At 56.6% G+C, this 24,068-nt stretch overlaps 1 protein-coding gene and 1 pseudogene across 3 annotated transcripts in view; both read right to left on the reverse strand.

The window, feature by feature from the left end:
* Positions 1–24,068, reverse strand: part of STK32C (serine/threonine kinase 32C) — a 95,012-nt gene that overhangs the window by 52,424 nt on the left and 18,520 nt on the right. For 2 of the 3 annotated variants that reach the window (XM_045439313.1, XM_045439312.1), the window contains exon 1: positions 23,694–23,955. The exons of the other annotated variant lie outside the window; for it this stretch is intronic. In XM_045439313.1, coding sequence (XP_045295269.1) covers positions 23,694–23,955 — 262 coding nt within the window. Of the gene's footprint in view, positions 1–23,693; positions 23,956–24,068 lie in introns of those variants that run through there. 3 annotated transcript variants of the gene reach the window in all.
* On the reverse strand, positions 5,861–6,376 carry LOC123577247 (annotated as a pseudogene).

The following is a 24,068-nucleotide window of genomic DNA, read 5'->3' on the forward strand; positions in this document are numbered from 1 at the left end:
TCCTCTGCCTTCAGACTGCAATTCACTTCTTACCTGGGGCCTCAGCATACCGGCCTGACCCTCCACCCCATCAGTACTCAGCCCTGCCACCCAGGGCCAGGCTGCCCTCTGACCAGCTGGGATGAGGGTTTTGTCACCTCCCGAATCACATCAGGTCACATTCATCCTGCAGAAGTCAGGTGCATGGCAGAGCTTCCGCGTCCCGAGCAGTGGGATCCTCAAGGGGACAGACCCCCTTCATGTGAAGATTCCCAGGGATCCCATCTCCCGCCACCCTCACCGCAGTCCTTGCCCTCTGATAGGACTTTTAAAAGGGGGTGAGGGATACAGTCTGCCGTATAACCAGACAGACAGATTGTCCCTGTGCTGGTGACAAGGGAGCAAGGGGAAATAGAGGGCAGAGTACAGGCTCACAGCAGCACCCCCCCCCCCCCAGGGGAATACGTGTGACATTCCTCAGACACTCCTGGCCACCCAAGACAAAGGAAAGGGGTTTAAGTGCTGGCCATGCCGATGTGGGAAACTCAGGCAAACGAAAAGTTAAATTCCCTTACTGCCACAGCCCATCCACAAGTCCTTGAGACCGGCAGAGTGACCTCCCTCTAGGACCTCAGCTGCCTCGATGATGACGCTTTGCTGGGGCAAAAGAGAGTCTTAGCTTGACGTCATCCCAACCCCCAGGATCCTGTACGTCTACTTCCTTGACCTCGACTCCCCCAAGTATACGCTGGCGATCACACCCCCAAGCTGATGGCCCCCGATATACATCTGGAGGGTCTCGTGACTGAGGTTTCATTAAACGGTAATAAGCGGAGCTTCCCTAGCAACAGCCAGCCCCTCAAGGTCCTGGAAACCTTGCTTCCAAAATTCCTTAGGGACTTACTCTATCCCTGACCCCTTCGAACCTGAGGGGATATAATGAGTCACCTGTCACGACCCCAGGGCAGCTCTTCCTGCCCACGGGTGGGTCCTGTCCCCGTGCTTTAATAAAATCACCTTTTTGCACCAAAGACGTCTTCAGGGATTCTTTCTTGGCCGTCGGCTCCACAGCCCCACAATACCCCCAAACCTCATCACTGGCGTGTGGAGAGAGACCCAAAGACATCCAGAACTCAGTGTGGGACACAGGGGGCTTGTGAAGAGATGTGACATTTAGTCCCCCTCAGACCTGATGACAAAACAGATTCCCAACACAACACAGACAGGCGCGTGCACACACACTGAACCCACAAGAGCTCTAAACAACGGGTGACAGTGAATTCATTTGTAATTCTACAGCAAGACAGACAAATCCAGAAACCACAGAGGCATCAGTTTGATCATATGCGAGATGATAAAACTTCTGTAGAGAGAAAAAATAAACACTTTAAATCAAAATACTACCAACTGCGAAAGAGTATTTGCAAGAAATATGACAAGGGGGGCTCATTTCCTCCCATCACAGTGAACCTGTAAGATTCGTGAGAAACCCAAATGGACAGGAAAAGAGCGGGGGCCCCACAGGCAGGTCAGAATGCAACCGTGTCCCCCCTGCACCCTCAGCGTGAAGATGTCCACGGACAACACAGAGACCCCATTCTGACCTGTCACAGTGAAAGGTCTGGTTCTGCCTCGTGCTGTTCGCGCTCCTGGTGGGGGTGGGGAGGCCCAGCCCTCGCAGGAGCTGCTTGCAGTGGGGTGTCGGGGCACACCCCCTCTTTCGGGCAACAAAGCCGCTGCCGTAGGGTCCATCAAGGTCTGTGGCCAGTGCATGCACAACTACAAAACCCAAATCGCTTGAACGACCCAGGCGCCACAGCCAGTGGTCGTCGCGTGGCTCCGTCACAGCCGTGACGCGAACTTCGTGTGGATGCTGAAAACCAGGCAGATTTCTGTGCCGATAAGACAAGCGCGAGGTTTTCATAAAAGTGCGGAGAACCTGCGGATGGCCGCTCCTTCTGTGTAAACGCACCTCTCGACGCGGGAGGGCCCGTGTGTGCAGACACGAGCCCGCGAGTGACCCAGGGGCTTCCCCTCCCACCCCCCCCCCCCCGCCCCTCTGCGCGGCTCTCCCGTTCACACCCTGCACGTGAGGTACTTTCTCAGGCCAACAGGGATTATCTGGGCCTCAGATGATTTCTTTACACCTCTCTGTTTATCAAAAACAACAAGCCCTGTTGCACGTGCTGCCCCCCCCCACCCCCCACTGGACGAGAGAAGTCCATTCTGCCTGCTCTGATGGCCTGGCACGGGGCCCTAGCTCAGGGGGACCAGCTCAGTGGGAACCAGAACCTAGAACCAGTTCCGGGGGCTCAGGAGCCCTCAGATCCAGGCGAGGAAGCACATGTCAGGCGGGGCTGCTCCCGTGTGAGCCTCAGGCCAGCTCCAGGGGAAGCCTCTGTCCTTCCGTCCATCTGTCTGCAGTGTGGTGGAGGGGAGGGGCTGTGCTCTGCACCCAGGTCCGCGCAGCACCAGTACTCGTGGGCAGGCCAGGCTCTAAACTGGGCAGCCGGCCGCCGCGCTGTGCTCGGCAAGAGCTCGGGCCGCGCTGGAAATGCCACGGGACTTCAGAGGCGCCGATGACCGTGGCACCCGGAGGTTTTGCGGAACCACCTGCCACAGAAAAAAGTGGACTTCTGTGGCCCCTCCGTGGGCCGCGCAACCCCGGCAGAGCCAGAGTGCTGGCCAGGGAGTCCCCCAGGCGTCAGCAGCGTTGGCCCCAGATGCACACAGCACGGTGTGTTCTCTGTGGCGGCTCTGTGAGGCCTCCTTCCAGGGCTGGGCACCAGCCGCCCCCTTGGTGTCTCCTGACCGTGAACCATGTTGCCCACATCATTCCCGGCCCTTGGCTTCGTCGGGGAAGCCCCCACTTAAGGAAAGAAACAGGAAAGTCAGGGACAGTTGGGCAAATGCAGCAAAGGGCATTCTGATCTCTCGGCTGCCCTCGTGGGACCGGGGCCATCAGTTAAACGTCTTGGCCACCTACTGCCACTCCTGCTCGGAGCTCGGCCAGCAGAGGAGATTCTCCACATCCTGTTTACGGCAGAGGGAAGGGAGCCCCTGGGGAAGGCTCCGGATGGTAAAGCCACAACTCAGCAGGTCCACGACAGGAGGCAGGCCCCTGTCAGCCCCTCAGAGGCTAGGGCCTGAGTCCTCTGCTCCCCCACAAAGGGCCACCGCTAATGTGGACAGCCCACGTGCACCAGGTGCAGGCGTCCCGGGGATGGTGTGGGGTCGGCAGGGTGAGGCACAACCTGTGGTCAGCTGACGACCCGGGGACCCGGCTGCACTTGCCATCTGGCCAGAGTCTGCTGCTCTGTCTGGAAACCACTGGAAGCAGCTCTGGAAAGGCCCTGGTTCCCTGTGCTCAGCAGCGAGTGGCACGCGGCTGGCAGCTTCAGGGGCAAGGGCAGGTGGTGTTTCCTTGCCGTGTGACCAGGACACTCATTCACCTGGGCTGCAGGCCACGGCCTGAGGCCCGACACGGGGGGGGCCGCTGTGCTCACTGGGCGCAGAGGAAGAGGACGAGGGAGCAGTTTGCTCCCTGGAGCAAATCTGGGTGGCGTCTGTGGGAGGACAGTCTCCTCGGCAGCTGCAGAAGCAGGGAGCCTCTGGCCGGCTTTCTTGGTCCCAGCGCCTGCCGCAGAGCCGAGGGCCCGGGAGGGGAGAGGGGGATGCAGACAGAGGCTGCCATGGAGATGACCCAGCGCCACAGCGAGTGGGGTAAGCCGATGACGCCTGCTCTGCATGGAAGCCACCAGCTGTCGCCTCCCACCCCTTCGCCCCCATGGGCCCAGATGGCTCCCACTTCTCCCCACACAGTCCCAGGCTGTCTCTGCGGGCCCAGCCCAGACCCCGCACCCCCATTCAAAGGCCAAGGGTCCCGAGTGCCAGAGGTAACAGGGAGACGGGGACAGACGAACACGCACGCACAGCACACAGCCAGCGCCCAAAGGGACAGATTCTCCAAATTCTGGGACTTGCTGCTGAGGCCTTTGCAGGCCGACTGAGGAGAAGCATCCTATAGGCACGTAGCCTTTAAGTGGAGACAAGGACCAGACAAGGCCCAAGACCACCCAGACCACACGCATGGGCTTGCCAGGCTGCAGGGGAAACCCAGGAGCATGGCCTGGCAGATCAGGAGGCAGTGGCTCACGGTGGAGAACACGGGAAGAAGCAGAGGCAAAGCCATCCCACGCAGACACCACGCTGACCACACGGGCCCTTTGCATCCAGATCAACAGTCCATGGCTGCAGCGCTGGGCCCAGCAGACAAAGACCAGTGACAAATTCAGTACAGTCACAGGGCTAAGGTGCTGGGTGTCAGTGAAAAAGATTCCTCTCCCTTTATTTTCTAACACGTGGAAATTGATAAACAATTGATAAACAATTAATAGATGGAGAAAAAGGAAAAACAGAAAAAATAGTGCACCTGTAGACTCAAACGCAAACATATATACAATTATGTTAAAATAAGTGGATTAATATTCCAACTAAATGGCTGATGTTTTCAGACTGGATTTTAAAAAAGCAAAACTTAATGACGTGTTATTTATAAAAGAACTACTTCTTAAAGATATAGATGGCGTAAACGTCAAAGGGTGTAAAATGATACATCATGCAAATATCAATCAAAAGAAAGCCACATGGTCTCGTATATATCAAAGTGGACTTTAAGCCAAGGACTGTTATCAGTGACAAAGAGAGATAGTTCCTAATGGCCACAGGACCACGCCATCAAACAGACACGACAGTGCAGCCGTGCACACACCCACCCAGCAGCAAAACCAGACAGAACGACAGGAAGACACAGACCAACGGACAGGGTTGGAGGTTTTCTTCTCTTGGTCACAGAGGAGACACAAAACACCACTACCAGGAATGACAGGGAGGCATCACTACAGACATTAGGAGAACGACAACTTTATGCCAATGAAGTCAGTAGCTTAGCTGAAATGGGCAGATTCCAGTCCTTGAACGGGTATCGAAAACTAACACGGGAAGAAATGGAAAATGCAAATATGCCATATCTATTAAAGAAATTGAGTTTGTAATTAAAATCTTCCCACAAGGAAAACTCTAGGCTCAAATGGCTTTGCCGGTGCACTCTAGCAAACACTTGAGGAAGTCATGCAAACTTGTTCAGAAAACAGAAGGGGAGAGAACACCTACAACCCATTTTCTGAGACCAGCATAAACCTGATACCAGAGCCCGACGAGGACATTGCAAGAAAAGAAAATCTAGGACAATATCCCTAATGAGCATGGAGATAAGAATTACTGAAGAAATATTAGCAAATTGAGTTCAATGATAGATAAAATCCAACCTAGTGATGCAAGGCTGGGATACTATTCAAAAGACAATGTCATTTACCACATTGGCAGAATAAAAGAGGGAAATCATGTGATCACCTCCACAGGAATAGGAAAAGCACTTGACAAAATTCAACATCATTAATGACTTAAAAGCAAAAAATCCCACCACACTAGGAGGAGAAACTTCCTCAACCTGAGAAGGGCATCTTTGAAAAAGCCCAGCTGACACTGTGCTTAATGGTGAAATACTGAACCCCTTCCCTTAAGACCAGGAGAAAGGCCAGGGTGCCTGCTCTCCCACTTCTGTTCAACTCTGTGCTGGGATCCTAGACAGTGTGCTAAGGCATAAAGTTCTAAATGGAAGAAATAAAATTGTCTTTGTTCACAGATGCCATGATCGTGACATACAAGGTTTTAGGATACAGTGGATGTGCAACATTTTTTAAATTGTATTTGTTTTTTGTTTGTTTGCTTTTTTAGAAAAAACACAGGACTACTGCTCCCATTACAAAGGGCAGGTCTTTGCAGGATGAAGGAGGGAATTCTGAGGGTGAGAAGGAGGCCCCTACTTGTCAGCGATGAGTGGGTTCCACAGGACTATGATGACTCAGGCCCTGTGCAGGAACTTCTTGGAGATGTAGTGGTCCTTGTCGACTGGGGTGGATTTCTTGCCCTAATGCTCTTGGGGACTCGGTCCACATCTCCTCCAGCACCGCGTCGCTGTCCCTGTTGAAGGGCATTCCTATGGCCTGGGGGCTTCTTGTCGTTGTGGCCACTGATGAGCACTTGGGTGTTGTTCTTGACTGACTGTGAGCACAGTGAGTGGACCCAGGTTAAACTCTTCCTCGTCCCGCTTCTGCGGCTGCTCCAGGGTCACCTCACTCTTGGGTTTGTTGAGGACACTCATAGTGGTAGTGGCTGTGCTCCCAGGTCAGTGCTGACTCCTCTGCATTGCTTCTGCCTCTCACAACTTATTAAGTATTAGATATGGAGAGAAAATTGAACAAAACTTGTGCAACCCCTGCACTGAAACTATGGAATGAGACAGAAAGTAAAGACCGGAATGGACAGCATGATTTGCTATGTTTATGGATTCGAAGACTCAAAATTTTAAGAAGCCCATTCTCTCTGCATCAATCAATAATTTCAATGCAATGCCAATCAGTATCTCAGCCAGCATCTTTTAGGAATTGACAAACTGATTCTAACATATACATGGAAAGGCAAAGAATCTAGAATAGTGAAAACAATTTTGAAAAAGAAGACCAAAGTTGCAGGGCAAGCACATCTGCTTTCAAGATGTATTATAAAGCTACAATAATCAATATGGTACAGTATTAGTGTAAAAGATCAAACAGACATCCCTATTGTAAAAGAAGGAGGAGGAGGAGGAGGAGGGGAGGAGGAGGAGGAAGAGGGGAAAGGGGGAAGAGCAGAGAGAGGGACGGAGGGAGGAAGAAAGACAAGAAGGAAGGAAGGAAAGAAGGGAGGGGGGGAACCTTGGCCCTTACTTCATATTAACACAAAAATCAACTTGAAATGGAGCTTTAAAATTAATAGCTAAAACTATAAAAGTTGTAGAAGAAAATAAAGGATAAAATCTTTGTGATCCTGAGTTGGGCAAATATTTCCTAGAAAGGACAAGAAAGGAACAAACCATAAAGGAAGAAATTTTTACTTCATCCAATTTTGACTTATTTTCCAGAATCCCCTTTAAGAACCAAATCGGAATCAGATATACAGAACTGGCTCCTATAAACCAGCACACAATTGGATTAGCCATAGGGGATGGGGGAAACTTTCTGGGATGAAAGAAATATCCCACACTTGACAGCAGTGGTGCTTACAAAACTGTATACATTTGTCAAAAGTCATTGAATCACATCCTTTAAAATGATAAATTTTACTTTATGTAAATTACAATTCAGTAAACTGAATTCAAAAATTAACTGCTGGGGCACCTGGGTGACTACACCCACTCTTGACCTCAGCTCAGGTCTTGATCTCAGGGTCGTGAGTTCAAGCCCTGTGTTGGGCTCTGCCCTGGGCATGAAGCCTACTTAAAGTTTTTTAAAATTATATCTCTATGTAGTACTAATTAAAAACCTAAAAATAAAACTATAAAAAAATTAGGCCCCTTATGATAGCATCAAATAAACAAAATGCTTGGAAATAAAATTAATGAAAGATGCACAAGACCTGCATACTGAAAACTCCAACCCATTCCTAAACAAGAAATAAATAAATGGTGAGATATACCATGTTCATGGATTAGAGGGCTCAATATTATTAAGATATCCATTTTATCTAAAGTTGATAACCTCAACAAAATCTCGGCAGACTTTTTTGTAGATTGGACTCAAAATTTATATGGAAATACAAAGGCTATAGAATTGTCAAAACAATTTTGGTAAATGAACAAAGCTGGAAGACATACACTATCTCTTTTCAAGATTTACCATAAAGCTGTAACAATGAAGAGAGTGTATCACTGGTATAAAGAAAGACAAAGACAGATCCCAAAACAGACTCACACATGCAGATCAAATGACTTTTGACAAAGATACCAAAGTTATCCAATGAGGAAAACAAAGTCTTTTCAAGGGATGGTGCCGGAATAATTGGGTATCCACATGGGAAAAACCAACTCCCTACCTCATGCTTTGCCTAAAAATGGGTTAGAAATTGGCCCTAGACCTAAACTTGACTCGAAGGTAGACAAAAATTTCAGACAAGACAGAGAAATCACCAACCAGAAGGGAATGACTGCTCATCTAAAAAGAACATTGAGGGGAAGAACAGGCCAACCACAGACGGGGAGAAAATATCACAACACATCCATCCATCAAAAGACCTGAATCCAGAATGTCTAAAGAACTCCTTTTAGAGAGCTCAGTATCCATACAGAACTCAGTGTTAACAACGCACACACACACACCAAACGGGCAGAAGACTTAAACAGACCCTTCACACAGTAAGCTGTACAAATGACCAATCAGCAGATGAAAAAGTCATCAATACCATGAGTCATCAGGGGAATGCAAATGTTCCTAACACCAAAATTTCTCTTTGTTCATCATTTTTGGAACACTCATCGTCTGCCAATGTAAGAAGCATAATTTTCTTGATAATTGTATAGTTCTCCATGACAATTAGATTTGGCCGTGCCTACTGGAGAGATCCTGCCGAGCCTCTAAGACACCAGCCGGCCGCCCTGCGGGCCAGCAGATGCCTTCAACCCAGACCCCACGAGCACTCCCAGGGGCCCAGCCAGAAAGGAGAACAAGTCTGGGCCACGACTGCCCCTGCAAAGTCCAGAACATTCCCTGAAGGTAGACCTGGCGTGTGTGACCCACGGGTCAGAAAGACTCCAGCTGGGGTTGGTCTGAGCACTTCTAGGTCAACTCGCACGTTCCCTCCTTCCACTCAGTCGACTTAAATGCAACAAGCAAGGCCTTGGGAGACCCCGGTAAATACAGTGTGGTCCTGCCCTCGCGGCATTGCGGGCACTGGAGAAAGATGCACATTCCTGTGACAGGAGACTCCTGGAGAGAGTCTCTGTCTACTGTGCAGGCTTGCGTGCACACGCACACACACGTGCACACACAGATGTGCAGCACACGCAAGAACACCATCTCCAAACAGAAAGCTGCTTTTCTTGGGCCATCCGTGCTGCTGTCTGTGAGTCTGGCTTCCACGAGCCCCCGGGAAATCAAAAGCCCCCTGAGTCCTTGACCCAAGGCCGTGGCCATGTCCTGTGTGCTGTGCCCCGAGGCTCTGAGGCCCAGGCTGCTGGCGGGCTGACCCAGGGCCTGGGAGCTGAGGCACCACCAGTCAGAGGGTGCTGAACCACCAGCTCCCACCTCACTACTGTCGTGGAGGACGGCTCTCTTTGCTATAGGGCTGCCAAGGTGGTGTCAACGGCAACCGCATTGGAAATGGAGATGCTGCAAGATTGTGTAATTAACAGAGCCTTTCGGGACGTTTCAATTAACTCAGTCTGCAGATGAGCAAACTCCTGTTCTCTGGAGCACCGACATTTTTTAATTAAAAGGAATTTGAGATAATTTTGTAAAGGTTTCTTGGATTCCACTGGACACGCCCACAAGGGTCTGAAGGCAGGTGGCCTGCCTTGTTCCAGGTGACCACGGTCCCCTCGGCTTTCTTGGCCTGCAATGCCCTCCCTCCAAGACTGCACATGTGGGCCCGAAGATGCGCATCATCCCAGCAAGAGGGTGGGCTCAACTTTCCAAGGACTGAGGAGCCCTGTCGGCCCCGGAAGTGATAAGCCCACAGGTGAGCTGGGCTGCACAGACCTTAACTTCCCGGCCCCAAGACACAGCTCTGCCACCCTGTGCACTGCCCTGGGGACGCTCAGCCTGCGGGCTGGGGGTGCGGTCAGCACGGGCTCTGCGTCCGCCTGTGCGCACAGGACAGCCTCTCCTAACCTCGTGTCCCAGCGAGACAGACATGGGCCCTGGCAGGCAGGTGGGGGGAGGGTCCCCCAACACTGGGCCTCTCTCAAGATCCAAGGCTCCCTCTGCAGGGGTCCAGGGGGCCCCGTCGAGACAAAGCATCTCCTGGGCCCCAGACCACTCCAGCTGCTTCCTAAAGACACAGGAGCCAGAACATTGGGCAGCAGCCCACGAAGGCTGCTACCGCGAAGTCCAGCAGCACCATGCATGGCACCCCCTCCACGGGCAGGAGGTGCCCACACGGAGTGGACAGCTAAGGCGAGCACAGCCCAGGACACTTGTCGGCCAAGCAGGGGCTGCTCCCACACACTCCCACACACACAGGCATAAATATATCCTTATACTCTCTCTCTCTCTCTCTCTCTCTCACACACACACACACACACACACACACACACACACACTGCCAGGTCCATGGGCAGGGACTCCCAGAGACGCTTTGGAAGGGACGCCAACTCCCCAGACCCTCAGCCATGCCTCAGCTGCATTTCCCAGCCAGTGGTCACAGGAAACTCAAGGCTCAGTGCTCCCAATGGCTAGCACTGTGGTTCTCAGCAGGGGGCAGTTACCCCCTGGGGACACGTGGCAATGCCTGGATGTATGACTGACTGTCACAAATGTGGGGGGGGGGGGTTGCTGCTGGCACCAGTGGGCAGAGGCCAGGGATGCTGCTAACATCCTGTAGTGCAAGGAACCGCGCTCCTCCCCCTCCAAGAACGACCCGGCCCGGATGTCCACGCTGCAGAGCCTGCGTGGCTTAGAGGTGGCCCCTGCTCCACCCTGCACAGGGCAGCCCCCGCCGGCTTGGCCTGTGGAAGTCCAGGGGATCCTTTGGTCAGAGCTGTACCCAGCTGAGGCCCCAAAGCCGCCCTGCACACCAGTGACCGCCCCAGAAGGCACGGGGACCCTGTGCGGAGGGAGGCGGCTGTGGCCCCGGACGCGAGGCACACACCTGCTCACCAGCCGGGTTCTCAGCTCCTGTCAGATGTGCGTTTCATAAGCAGCCCACACGCAGCCTCTCCAACCCAATTCAGGGAAAGGGCTTTTGGGACAGCGGCACCTGCATCTGCCAAATTCATCCACCACGTTCAGCCCGAAGGCAAGTGCAGCCGGTCTCCTGTGTCTCCAACAGCCGGGACAGCCACTCCCACCCCTGTGCCCCATTCCCCGTCCCCTGCAGGCCCTGCCCTGACTTCTCCTAAAGCCCAATGTCCTGAGCCTGTTTGTCCAAGTGACCAGGCAGCTTCACCTAACTTCTCTGACGGCCTGGAACAGAACACACGCCCCCAGAGAAGACGGAACAGAGTCATCCAGAACCGAAGCCAGGGTCTGGCCGTCCAGAGGGCTCTGCTGCTGCCAGCTGGGGACGGGGGAGGGCAGGGGGCAGGGCCAGAGGGCCCGGACTGCCACGACAGGGCACTGAGTGGGCAGGAGCCATGCCGGACACACGGGCTGGTTACACCTGGCCCCAAGGAGGGCTCGGGCTTGGGGGCACCAGAACTTGGTTCTGAAGGGGCCGAATCTGAGAGTGTGAGACACATCAGTGGTGGTGTCGAGTCAGAGACTGGACAGAAAAGTCCGCAACGTGGGAGGCAGGTCCCGGCTGGAGATATAAATTTGGGAGTCGGCATATGGATGACATTTGAAGCCGTGAGGCGGCCGATGCGTGAGTGTAGTGACACACAGTGGGGAGAGAAGGTCCGGCCGAGGGGCCGAGGAGAAGCCAGTGGCGGCACCCTGGGAACCACAGGGAGGGAGCGACTCCGGGCGGCTCCACGGTGCCAGGTGCTGCCACGGGTGGAGGACGAGCAGGGCTGGGGCTGGACATCACCGGCAGCCACGTGGAGGGGACCTTCCCCCGGGGGCGGGGCCGCGGGTTCCCAGGGGCAGAGAGGCAAGGACGAAGAGCCCCTGATGAGTTTTGCTGGAGACGGGGAGCAGCACACATGCAAAGCCTACAGGACGCCTGCACCACGAGGGCCCTGGGGACACAGAGTCACGTGGCTCCACCCTGGCCACCCTCAGGAGCCAGTGACGCAACCCGTCAACACGCATGAAACCTGAGCTGAGCTCAACACAGGGCTCGGCTGAACCCGGGGGGCCCGGGAGCTCGACCCGCCCGTCTCCGCTGCAGCCGTGGACGGCTCTTCCCGCCCCCACAGAGCCTCTGAGACGTCCTGGGGCAGGGAGGGCAGAGATGCGCACATTCTGTCAGGCCTACACCTAGGAACACATCCTGGGTTGTAGGGTCATTGCCCCCCAGCCGAGGGCCAGTAGGAACCATCTGAGGCTGGACACTTCTGGCACGACGGGGGCCCCGGGCCGTCCCAGCCGGAGGGTATTTGCGAGAAGGGCCGGGGAGGTTTGGGCTCAGGGTGGCGGCACGGGGGCATAGGGGGCAGCGGCCTGGACGCTGTCAGGGTGCTTGGACAGCTTTAGGGCTGGGCAGGATATCCTCGTAGCTTGTCCACAGAAGGTGGGGGGTGAAGTGGGTGCAGAGCTGTGACTGGCAGAGCCGGGCAGGGGGAGTCTGGCCATTTGGGCTCGGACAACACTCGTGACGTGCCACAGAGGGCTCTTGTCTCTGTCTTGGCCCATCACGGTCGGACGTGGGTGTTCTGTGATACCGTTTACGTGCCACACAAGAGCGCCAGGGCCCCGCCGCGTGCCAAGCCAGCTCCAGACGTGAAGGCTGGGCTCTCTCTGCCACGTCCCGCTGAGCAGCTTCTGAAGCGGTTGTGGGAATTCACACTCCCTCTGCCCGGGGCGTTCAGCTCGCTGAAGGAGGTGACGGGCTCACACCAGAGCCCGTGCTTCAGAGAGACGGTCCTTCCTCAGGAACGGCGAGCAGCCCCGGCACCCGGACGTTGGATCCCGGCACTGTCCCCTCCCCGACAGAAAGACCCGGGCTCCCTGGAGAGCTGACTGATTCCAGCACCGGGCCAGGGGACAAACCTTGTGGGGCCAGAAAGGAAGCGCTCAAAAGGCTGCAGGAACAAGAGAAGGGCGACGGGGCGTGCCAGGGGCACGGGAGCCAGCCGAAGGCCGGGCCGGAGCTACAGCAACAGAAGTGACAACGAAGTCACACTGGATTATAACCCAAGTGCCCGACTAACACCCTTGCGTCCACACTAATATACGTGAATGACCCAACAACCACACAAATGGGGAGGAGAGACAAATCTGCACACAACGTAGACGCCTCCGCCTCCAGGATGGGGGGCCTGACACCCACCCCCTAAGCGTGGGTGGTGCGTGGGGACTGCCGACAGGACAATCCCTGACGGCGGACGCTCCTGAGTAGGAGGCCGCAGCCACGGGGACAAGGTCAGAGCCCCGCCGGGCTCCTCCCACAGACCCATAACCCAGCGGGACCCCAACATGCTACAACACCTGACCAGCTCTCCTCGAAACCACCGAGGTCATCAAAAACCAGGAAAGGCTGAGAAACTGTCATGGCCCAAGAAATGTAAAGAAAGACACGTCACGTGGAACCACGGAACAGAAGAATATCAAGTACAGGACGGGAAACCTGAATCAACTATGGGCCTCCGTTACTCAGTTATGACTGTTAATTCCACGTGTCAACTTGATTGGCCGCGGGCGCCCAGATCACACACTCTCCCGGCGGGTCTGGGCGCGTTTCGGGTGATGCCAGCACTGCAGTCCGTGGGTTCAGTAAAGCCGACCCCCACCCCAGCGAGTGTGGACATCGACCAATCCACCGAGGCCCCGATGGTGGAAGGGTGGACGCTCCCTTTGTTCCTGCCTCACCTTCCGGGACGGCTCGTGTCATGTTCTGCCCTCGGACTGGGAGCTGCCCACGGACGCGGACTCAGTTCCCGGGGTCAGCCGGCCCACGGCTGACTGTATCCTGCTTGGCCTGGGTAACTGTGTGAGCCCCCCGGTCTAAATAAATCCCCCAGCACGCACACACCCCCCCGCATGCACGTGCACACACGCACACACCACACTCCCGTTCTGCAAGTGCACCCCCCCGCCCCCGACAGCCCTGACTACTATGGGGTCAGGTCACGGTGGGCTCACCGGGTGTGGCTGTCTGACCCTCCACCCCAACACAAGACACTGATGTTCGTGGAAACCCGTGGGGACGGCTCGTCGCACTGCCTTCAGACTGTGCTGCAAATCTACAATATTCTCTCTCTCTCTCTCTCTCTCTCTCTCTTTTGTTTTTTAAGTAGGCGTCATGCCCCTGAGATCAAGACCTAAGCTGAGATCAGGAGTTGGACGCTCAACCCACTGAGCCACTCAGGGGCCCCTAAAATACTCCAAGTTTACAAGAAAAAAGTTTTGAAAAAGTAACACATGCTTCATATGGATCCAAGCACGGATTGGAAGGCGATACGGAAAACTGCAGGTGGTTGTTATATTAGTGCTGAGGTTACATAAGACGCTGAATTTCTTAATATTTTTTCTTGTCACTTTTTGTTATATAATAAGAAGCTATAAAGGTTTAAAAAAAAAAAAAAGGAGCGTCCTGGCAACAGCGTCTGGTGGCTACACGAGCAGCCACGTAATTTGTCACACAAACCAGGACACGTCTGAGAGTGACAGGGAGGCCGTTAATCACCACGCCCGACCAACCAGCAGGAACCGGAGTCGTGCGGGGTACAGGGTCGTAGCTGCGTCCTCCCTAAATCCCTGCGCATCGTGGCCCCAGAGCAGAGCCGGGTCAGCGGGGAGGTTTCGTCAGAGGCACCGAGACGCGCGCATTGGTGTCCGGGGGCCCTTCTCAACCTTCTCGACCCTGTGAGCCCGCACAGCCAGCCCACCCGTGGCTGCCCACGCACTCTTGCCCGAAGCACCCTACGGTGGTGGGGGGAGGGCCACTCCAGGTTTTCCAGCTGCTGTATGTGCCACGGGGCCGCCAGCCCAGGCATGAACTGCTCGCGCACGTGTGGACGGGGACCCCCTCTTTGTGGCTTCCTTCCTGTTTCCCTGTCCCCCACCCTCCCAGTCATGTGCTAATTTTGCCAAGCATCCTTTCTGCCGAGGAGCTAAAATACAACTTCAGAAACACACGACGACCTTGATTCTAGAAGAAAAGGAGAAAACAAAAGAATTGGGGACGAAGGAGAGACACGACCCAGGACAGCCCAGGTGGGTCCCCTGGACCCAGCGTCCCTGTGAGCTTCCCGGAAAAGTCCCCAGGGCCAGGTGGGTCACAGGCGCTGGCAGGTGCACAGCCCGCAGGCTGCCCGGGCTCCATTCTTCACACTCAGGAGGCGCTCGCTTCCCCTCTTTCTTCCTGTTTGTTTCCGAGACGGACGGCACTTCCCCGGAGGCTGAGTTTCGAGGCCGAGAGCCGAATTCTGTGAGTGTCCCAGGGATTCCCGGGGCTCTGACACAGCGACCGGCTCTGCTGGGTGGTGCTGGGTCCTCTTGCCACACTGGCACCCTGCGTGGCCCCGGGGCCAAGGTGGCCGAGAGGGCGCTCACACAACACGGGGAAGGCAGGCCTCTTCCCGAGGTGGCCGCGGGCAGGCACACTGAGGGACTTCCGGCTCGTCCCTGCCGGCCACCCCCGTGTGCGTGCTCTCTCCTGAGCCCGAGCGGGACCTGCTCCAGCCACGCAATGCGGCAGAGGGACAGGGTGCCTGTCCACACCCACCACGTGCCTCAGCCCCCATGTGCTGGGCTCCATCGGCCTCGGCGCTCTCGGGAGGAAGTCCCACTCCCCCGCGGCAGACACCTGTGGACACGGAGGAGCCCCGAGACCACGGACGATAGGCCCACGCAGCCGCTGATGATCCCTTCAAAGGGTGGGGCCCGATTCCCTCCCCTTGAGTGTGGGCTAAACACGGTGACCCACTTCCGGCAAGTGGCCTAAGGCGCCAGGGACAGCACGTGACTTTGGAGTGCGGCTTCCTCCTCTCTCCCGGCTGGCGGAGAGGCTGGCCGCCGTGGCGTGAGGCCACGCAAGCAGCCCCACGAGAGGCCCACGCGGTGAGGGGCTGGCGCGGGAGCAGGGCCCCCGCCCGTCAAAGCTGCAGACGGTGCGGGTGCGGCCACGGCTCCCGGCTCCCGGGGGGCCCGGAGCCAGACGCACCCGGGAGAGCCGCTCCCGACCCCCCAACTCACAGAAATGGAGGTGACGGCACGTCTTAAGGCCTGAGGTTTCGAGGTGGTTTGCTACGTCACAAGGAACAGGAACAGATAACACACAGCAGGCGACAGCGTGAGCCGTGACCCCCGGGGATGTGACGTTCGGCCTCCAGGCCTCTGAGCCGTTCCAGCTGGGAATGAGGCACCGTGTACGTGAGCAAGGGAGCCACCGCGGATGTCCTGGGGGACCCGTCCCCACCGGACCCTGGCCAGTCCAAGAAGTAATAAGAACGGGTGTTGTTAAGTCACTGAGCTTTGGGGCCCTTCGTCGCCGCAGATGAGTAACTGACGACGGGCCCCGCGGCCACAAACAGCGTCCGGTCTGAGAGACTCGGTGCTGAGACCCTGCCCCGCCCCCAGGGCTCCGGGTCACACGTGGCCAGCCAGGTCCCAGGAGAGGCCCGGGTCCTGGGGGAGGCAGCCGACGGCACAGCAGACCCCTCCTCGCCCCGACGCTGCCACAGGCACGAAAGAACAAAGGCCACGCTCACAAAGGCCCGAGTGTCTGTGCCAGGCCTGACACGCTCCCAAGGAAATCGCAAAGTCGTCTATTTCTTGCTTCTGTGACCAGTTCCACCTCACGCATACAAAGTATGAGGAGTCATGATGTGAATTCTGAGAGCAGAGACCTTTCTAAAGTCAACTTCTGAAATCGCTGTGAGAAATTGAATGTACTCAGCTCTATTTTTAATAAATTGGGGGCGACACTGACTCCCACCCACACCAGCTCCTCGGTTTCGGAGCCTAGATAACAGCCAGCCAGGATTTCGCAGGATCGACGCGGGCCTGTGCCGGAGCCTCCGTGGGCTCCCAGGCACACGCGGGACGTGGCGGGGGGAGGAGGGGCCTTCCCACAGCTGAGTGGAGTCAGGCAGGGAGAGCCCCCAGAGGTCAGCTGCCTTGGTTTTTAAAGTAATGGATTTTAGGTCAATGACAAAAAACATTTTCTGATGAAGCAGGCATCCCAGATTTTAAAAATAACAATAATTGTATTAATTACAGCTTCTCCCAAGTTGTCTCAAATTCTGATCATGGAAATCACTCCGCGTTTGGATCCAGCCAGTGTTTGGGGAAGCAAAAAGTAGCCCAGCGTGTCCTGCGGGGGCCCGGCCGGCTCGCACCCCCAGAGGAGCTCGGTGTCCACCCGCCTTGGGGAGAAGGAGCAGAACGGAGGAGGCCTGCGCGCGGGACGGCGAGGACTGACCGTTTGTGGGAACACCAGCCAGCAGGAGGAGCGCAAACCGAAGCTGTGTTTGTGTCCGTGGTCACACACAGGTTGCGGAGCGAGGCAGGTATGAGGAAACACACGGCCGACCTATTCGAAGTAAGGAAGAACGACGTGCACAGGAAGGACAGTGACCCCAGCCCCAGGGCCAGGCCCTTCACTAAGGTCAATGCCACATTTGACTGAGCTTCCTGTGGATGGGGAGCCGGGCACAGGCCCTTAAAATAAGAACCAACCGGCCCCAAAGAGGACCAGAGACGGCTCCCGCCAGCCCCCCAGCAAGGCCCTCGGGTGTGGGGCTGGACCGCCATGCTCCCAGCACACACCGGAGGGGAGCCAAGCGACCTCTGGGACACGCGAGCCCTCGGCACCCGCCAAGCAGCCGGCTCTGGGACCAAGGACACCCACACAGGATCGGGGAGCACCTGGGTGTCCCTTAGCAACCCCCACTGGTACACTTGCCCGGCACGCCTGGGGAGGGATCAGAAGGAAGACGCCAAGTCCCCACTTACGAGAAAGGAAGACGGTGGAAATGTGCTGTGGTTACGTGTGCCCCAGGCCGTACCTGAGACGGACCACAAAGAAATAAAGACACAACTGAAGGAGACACGGGGCCATCTCATAACCAGCAGCTTCACGGTAAGAGCCAGCTCGTGTCCAGGGCCGGTGTGGGCTCCCGTCCAATGCCCGTCACCCAGTGTGCCAAGCCCCAGGGGACTCTACCCTCAGCATCTGGGCCTGCTAAGCCCTCTGCGCCCAAGGTGCGTCCCAGGGCGGGCGGCAATGGCACCGCCTGGGAGCCGGTTGGCAATGCAGACCCTTGGGCCCCCCCCCAGACCTGCTGAGTTGGAATCTGCCTCTTCACAAGACGGCTGGGCCGCCCTGACCCTGTTCAGAATGAGTGCCCCTCCACGGCTTGGCCACCCTCAGACCCTCATCCTCAGACAGAAGCCCTGAACAAAAATTACCCCCGCGCATTCGTACATTACTTCTCAACTGGAAAGCTGGGTGGTTAAATTTTTAAAAGAAAATCGGCTTATTTATAGCACTTTAAAACACACAACCAGATGGACAGGCGTGCAGAGATGACGTGACGGTAGGTCCCAAGTCCATTCTGAGACCAGCCTTGTCAGCCAGGGGAGAGAAACACGTCAAGCTCCAGGGCTGCCTAAACGCCCTCCAGGACACCCGGTGCCGCCCCCCAGCACCCCAGAACCCCAGGAACGAACACGCGAGGGGGCTTTCCAGAGGAGCCACGTGCCCTCCTACCCAACCTGAACCAAATGCCCGCCCCACAGCAAGGGCCTCTGCATTGCCTCTACCAGCTGGTCGAGGACCCCAGGGTCCCAGGGTCTGCACCCACAGGGCTTCTGGCCACCAAGGCCCCTGCCACGTGGGGAGGGCGTGTGAACCGCCATTAGCCCAAGTCTGGGTCCCACAGGGAGCCACCGCCCGGCCCCCCCACCCCTTCTTCCCGGTCAGGAGGGAAGGAAAAAGGTACTTCCTGAAACTCAAGTCCATGCCCCCTGCAAACAGACTCTTAATAAGGAGGGGCCGGACTGACCCCCACAAGGGTGGCCCCATGAGCACTAGCAGGCCGCCACCCGTGTGCCCCACCCGCTGCTCTTGGCCCTGCAAGCTCTAGACAACACAAAGGGAAAGTGGGGCACACGTACCGTAGAGTAGCGGACAACCCTTCTTTGCTGCTCGTGTGACTGGCCACCCAGAAAGCCCAAGCACAGAAATCAAAACCCTGGGGACCGGCAAGGGTCTCGGCAGAGTGGCCATTTCCAGGATGAATGGTTTCAAAAGTAAAGTTTCGGGGTGCCTGGGGGGCTCAGTCGGTTGAGCGTCTGACTTCGGCTCGGGTCATGATCTCGCGGTCTGTGGGTTCGAGCCCCGCCCCCGTCGGGCTCCGTGCCGACAGCTCAGAGCCTGGAGCCGGCTTCGGATTCTGTGTCTCCCTCTCTCTCTCTGCCCCTCCCCACTCGTGTTCTGTCTCTCTCTCACACCCAAAAAACAAACGTTAAAAAAACTTTTTTAGACAATGAAATAGAAAGTAGAGTTTTCCTTCATTCCAGGACCAACCAGTGCGGAAAGATCCTGTTCACAGTCCACCGAAGCCCAGCAGCGAACACACAATAAAGGCGTTTAAACTTAGAAGCACCCTAAGTGAGCCCACAGGAGGAAGACCTTCTGGCTGCCATCAGATGTCGTTCCAAACGGTTGGAAGTTTCCATACGGAGTACTGGAAGGCAGCGCAGGTGCAGGTTTAGAAACTGGGAACGGACGACAGTAACACGACACCAAGGCCAGGACCTGCCAGGAAGGAAGCTCTTGATGAATCCGACCACACAAAAATTAAACACATCCGTACCAAGAAACCCCCAGCAACACTGCAAGATAGGTGGCAAATGTGCACAGGGGCTGTTCGCGGGTGAGGCTGTGTGCACGCGGAGCAGTGAAAAGAAACAGGACAGCAAAGGTCCCAGTGGGAGGCACGCGATTCACAAGAGACAGCCGCCCCAGAGATAGAAAGCAAAGAGATTAATTACCAGTGCCATTGGCAGAGAAACTCCAAGCATTAATACAATCTTTACCTTGCGGACCGTCAAAAGTGTAAAACATTTCCACCAGCCCAAGTTGGTGAGGACTCAGGGAAAGAGGGCTTTGGAGCACACAGCGAGAACAAACCACCACGGCCTTCCGTCCCGGCTGCTCCGTGGAAGTCTCTGCCCTCTCGCCCCTCCCCTGGGTCCCTCCTTGCCATTCAGTTTACTTATTCACATTTCCTGTCCACTGTCGGTCTCCCCACTGCCCCCCCGTCTGGTTACCCTACACGCAGCAGCCATACCCATTTGGTCACCAGCGTGTAAGGCGCAGCCCCGACGGCAGCTGGCTCACAGAGGGCCGTTCGAATCGAGGCCAGCCGGGCAGACGTACCAAGATGCCTTGGGTGGACACTCTTGCGTGTGTCATTCCCAAGTGCATGAAGCTGAATGCACAGAGATGCTTGTGCTGAGCTGTTTATGATATTCACAGACAAGGAAACACCCCAATGTCCTACGATAGGAAATGAAGTAAATAGGGAATGTGGTATCTACACAGATGAATTGTCTACACAGAGGAGAGCCGACAGGCAGGGACTCTGGGACCTGACGACCCATCAAAACCACAAGCAGGGCCTAAAGACGTAGCAGTGCTGAGCTCTGCCCCCACCCCCACCCCACCCCCACCCATCCCGACAAACTCAACTTGAATCTCTGGGGGGTGGGGCCCAGCCAGCCTGGTGTTTAAGGGCACCACGGAGTCTAGCTCGTGGCCACTTGTGAGGACCACGGTGGCAAATCTAGCCAACAAATGATGCTGTAGATCTATCAGGTATCTGCCACATATCGCTGAGTAAAAAAGCAGGTTACAACAGATCCACAGACGGAACACGCTCCCATTTCCGTATCAGAGGGAAAAAGTGTGCTCCCACACAGCTGCACGCGTGAGAATGCCCCTAGGGCAAGGCTGCAGAAGACGTCCACCGACGCGTTCGCCGCGGCGGGCTCTCGGGGCCAAGGATATGCGTCTGAGTCTTCCCGTTGAGGACAATTTCAGGAAAAACAGGAAAGCATACACATTTATTTATTTTAATGCTTCTTTAATTAGAAAAAAAAAAAACCAAAGGCTTTTTTTTTTTTTTTTTTGAAGAAAGGTGGCTTGAGAACCTGCGGGCCTCCTGTCCTGGCAGGCTGACCACCCACGCAACAGACACGGGCGAGGCATTCTACGGCCTTCAAGGCTCCCTTATTCCCGGTTTTCTTGGGGGAAGCAAACCTTTGCAGTGACTAGGTACTTATTCCCCGCTACTAAGCTAACGCCACACTGGGCTTGAGAAGGCCTGGTGCCCCCCCCCCCCCCCCCCCCCCCCCGGGTTATGGAGCTGCTCAGCAGGAAGGAGCTGGAGCCCCAGCCCCCACCCCATGGCCTCCAGCTCAGCAACCGCATTCCACTCGGGGACACCAAGACAGTGAGAGATGAGGGGGCTGCGGGACGGCCGCAACTCTGGGGCAGAGAGCAGAAGAAAGGCGGGTCCCCAGCAGGGTTCAGCTCCGGAAATCCAGGGCTCCCAGAAGTGGGCGAGGGATCTGAGGCGTGGGGGCAGGGGCGCAGGGAAAGGGGCCCCGGTCCGGTGTGAGAGGCGCACAGAGTTTGAACACGCGGCCGGCACCCGCCAAGTGAGCACAGGGTTCTCGTGCCGCAGGACCCACAGGGACGAGGACACTTAAGACTTTCTATATCACAACCACGCTTTTTAGCTGGGATTTACCTGGCTCTCTGTTAAACTGCCCTCTTTTATTCTTTTTTTTTTTTTCCGTTTCTCTGCACACCAAACTTGATACATTAATCGGGAGTTTTAATCCGAAAAATTCATCAGAAGGGCTTCCGTTGCCATAGCAACCGTCCAGTCCCAGCAAATGCACGTCTCCAGCACAACTCGGCTGCCTCTTCCAGCCGGCTCTGCAGCGGGGCCGGGAAAGTCATGGAACAGCTGTCTGGAGGGGCCGGGAGAGAGCTGGGGTTCAGGGGCCACGGCTTGCGTCCCGACTCTCCTTCCTCCTTTCCGAACCCCACGCCTTCCATCTAAATAACGCCACGGACCTCACGCCGAGGGCTGCACAACATTCTCTCAGCAAACGTGTGCTGTGACTCTTGAGCCATATGTGTCCTGACAGTGACATGCAAACGTATGACAAAGTGGCTGCCGGCCTGGACAACGTTGCCGGCTGCCCAGCCCAGGCCCAGGCTTCGCCTCCCAGTCTCACCCAACAAAGTCCGGATAAGGCCCGATGGTGTGTTCAGTCTGGGGATGTGGCCACCGTGCCAAGTGATGAGCAACCGACTGACGACGGTCACACGTCCGAAACAGCAAGCACCTGTAGCCCGAGTGGGCGCCCACTCCCACACACGTCCCCAAGCGCTGGTCCACGGCCGCTCTACTCCAGGCAGGTGAGGAGGGGTGCAGGATGTGTCTCAAATCAGACCGTGCGCATCATAAACAGACTCTGTGCCCTTCTTGCCTTTTCAACGATCCTTGAAGTCTGAGACACTGCACACCGTGAACAAACAGAAAAACCCCACCTTGAAAAGCTGGAGGCAGCCCCTGTGCTACATCAATTCCTCTACGTTCACATTCTCTGCCTTGGAGAGCACGGGGCGAAGGTACGAAGAGAGCGGCCGGCCCTTGGCTGACACCAGCAGCTCATCCCGCAGCCAGAGAAGCCACACGTAGGTAGACCTGCTTCCTCACTAGTTCCCAACTCACTCGGGGCATTCTCTACTTTGAGTATTTATGTGAAAAGCAAAAATGTATAGCATACGAAACACTCACAGCAGTGAGCTCTGCGGCTTTCAAGTTCGGAACACACTGTGCTGATGGGGTGGGTCGATGGGGTGGGTCCGGAATGCACCCATACCTGGCCCCTGCTGAGCTGCGGAGCCGGCACCCCCCCACCCCCCAACCCACCAACTCCGGGGCACCTACAGCAGTCTCTCCACTGCTCTCTGACGACTGCCTGCACATCCACCACCACTGGCCTCAGGTCGTATTATTGTAATTTCCTATAACGCTTAAATTATTTATCAGAATAAATAGCTCGGGCTCTTGTGCTGAGCTGTGCTCTAAAATTATAAAAGACCCATCATACCTCTGCAGGCTGCCTACAAATGAAAAATGCGTATTTCAACTATTTTAAGAAAATGTCAGAAAACATCAAGTGTGTCATCATTGTACCATTTAAATTATCTGCATGACATCTGTAAAAAGAGCTGTATGCTTGCATGTGAATTTATCACAGTGCCCCAAAGGCAGACCTTCCCTGCAGGTGCTAAGCCAACGGTGGCCCATCACTCCTTTCCACTGGCCCGCCTCCGCACGGCCACTCAAGAGATACCTCCCCCGGGTCAGCAGCTGTACCGGCAAGGGGACCTGAGAGGAAACTCTCAAAGGCAGTTCCCAAAGGGCAGGTCTTTGCACAAAGGCAAAGCCGTCTCCCCCACTGCGCACCTCCGTGCAAAGACCGGGCACGGGGCGGCCACACCACGCCGTCACCAGGCAGAGCTCCCAGGGCCAGGGACCCCGCGCCACCTGTGGGGCTGGCCTCTCTCCCTTCGCAAACTAGGCACAGTACAGGTGCAGAGCAGACCAAGCCTGCGCAGCGCCCCTGAAAGGAAACTGGAAACACACAGCCGTCGCCACAGTACGTGGCTAACCCCGGGGCCACTCCGACCACGGATCCTCGCCCCAAAGGGAGGGCCCAAGCCTGTTCCGCCCGCCGCGCCGCCCCTGGACACGGAGGACGCAGGAGGGAGCCCTGGATGCGCGTGGGCGCCGCAGGCACCACCAGCGAGTTTCCTCGGAAACCGAGCCGACCCGGGACGCCGTCCCACCCGGGCGGCCGCGGTGTCTGAGCGCGAGGAAAAGCTCCCGCCGCGGCCGCCCCGCGAGAGCGCGCACGGTGTCCGTGCGGCTTGGGTCCCCACGCTGCCCCCGGGAGCGGCCCGGGGGGGACCCCCGCGCTCACCGTCCTCCTTGTCGTCAAACACCGGCCTCCGCGCCGTGGCCGCCGACAGGGACGAGCCCATCCTCTTCTTCCACTTGCTCCACGGAAACAGGGGGCGCGGTTGCGCGCGGGCATCGCTCGCGTCCCGGGCCCGGGGCTGGCCTGCGGCGGGCGGCGGCGGGACCGGGGGCGCGTCGGGGCCCGGGGGGCGCGCGCGGCCGGGGGGCGGCGAGCCGGGGGGCGCCGCGGCGCTGCTGCCTCTGCGCTCCGCGCCGCTCCTCATGGCCGGGCCTGGGTGCGCGCCGCGGCCGCAGCCGGGGACATGGCCCGCCCGCCGGGCGGGGAGCAGGGGCGGCGGCCGGAGCGGCTAGCGGCGCTCTCCGTGCGCCCCGGCCT

The sequence above is a fragment of the Leopardus geoffroyi genome, chromosome D2 (assembly GCF_018350155.1).
Source record: "Leopardus geoffroyi isolate Oge1 chromosome D2, O.geoffroyi_Oge1_pat1.0, whole genome shotgun sequence".
Classification (NCBI taxonomy): Eukaryota; Metazoa; Chordata; class Mammalia; order Carnivora; family Felidae; genus Leopardus; species Leopardus geoffroyi.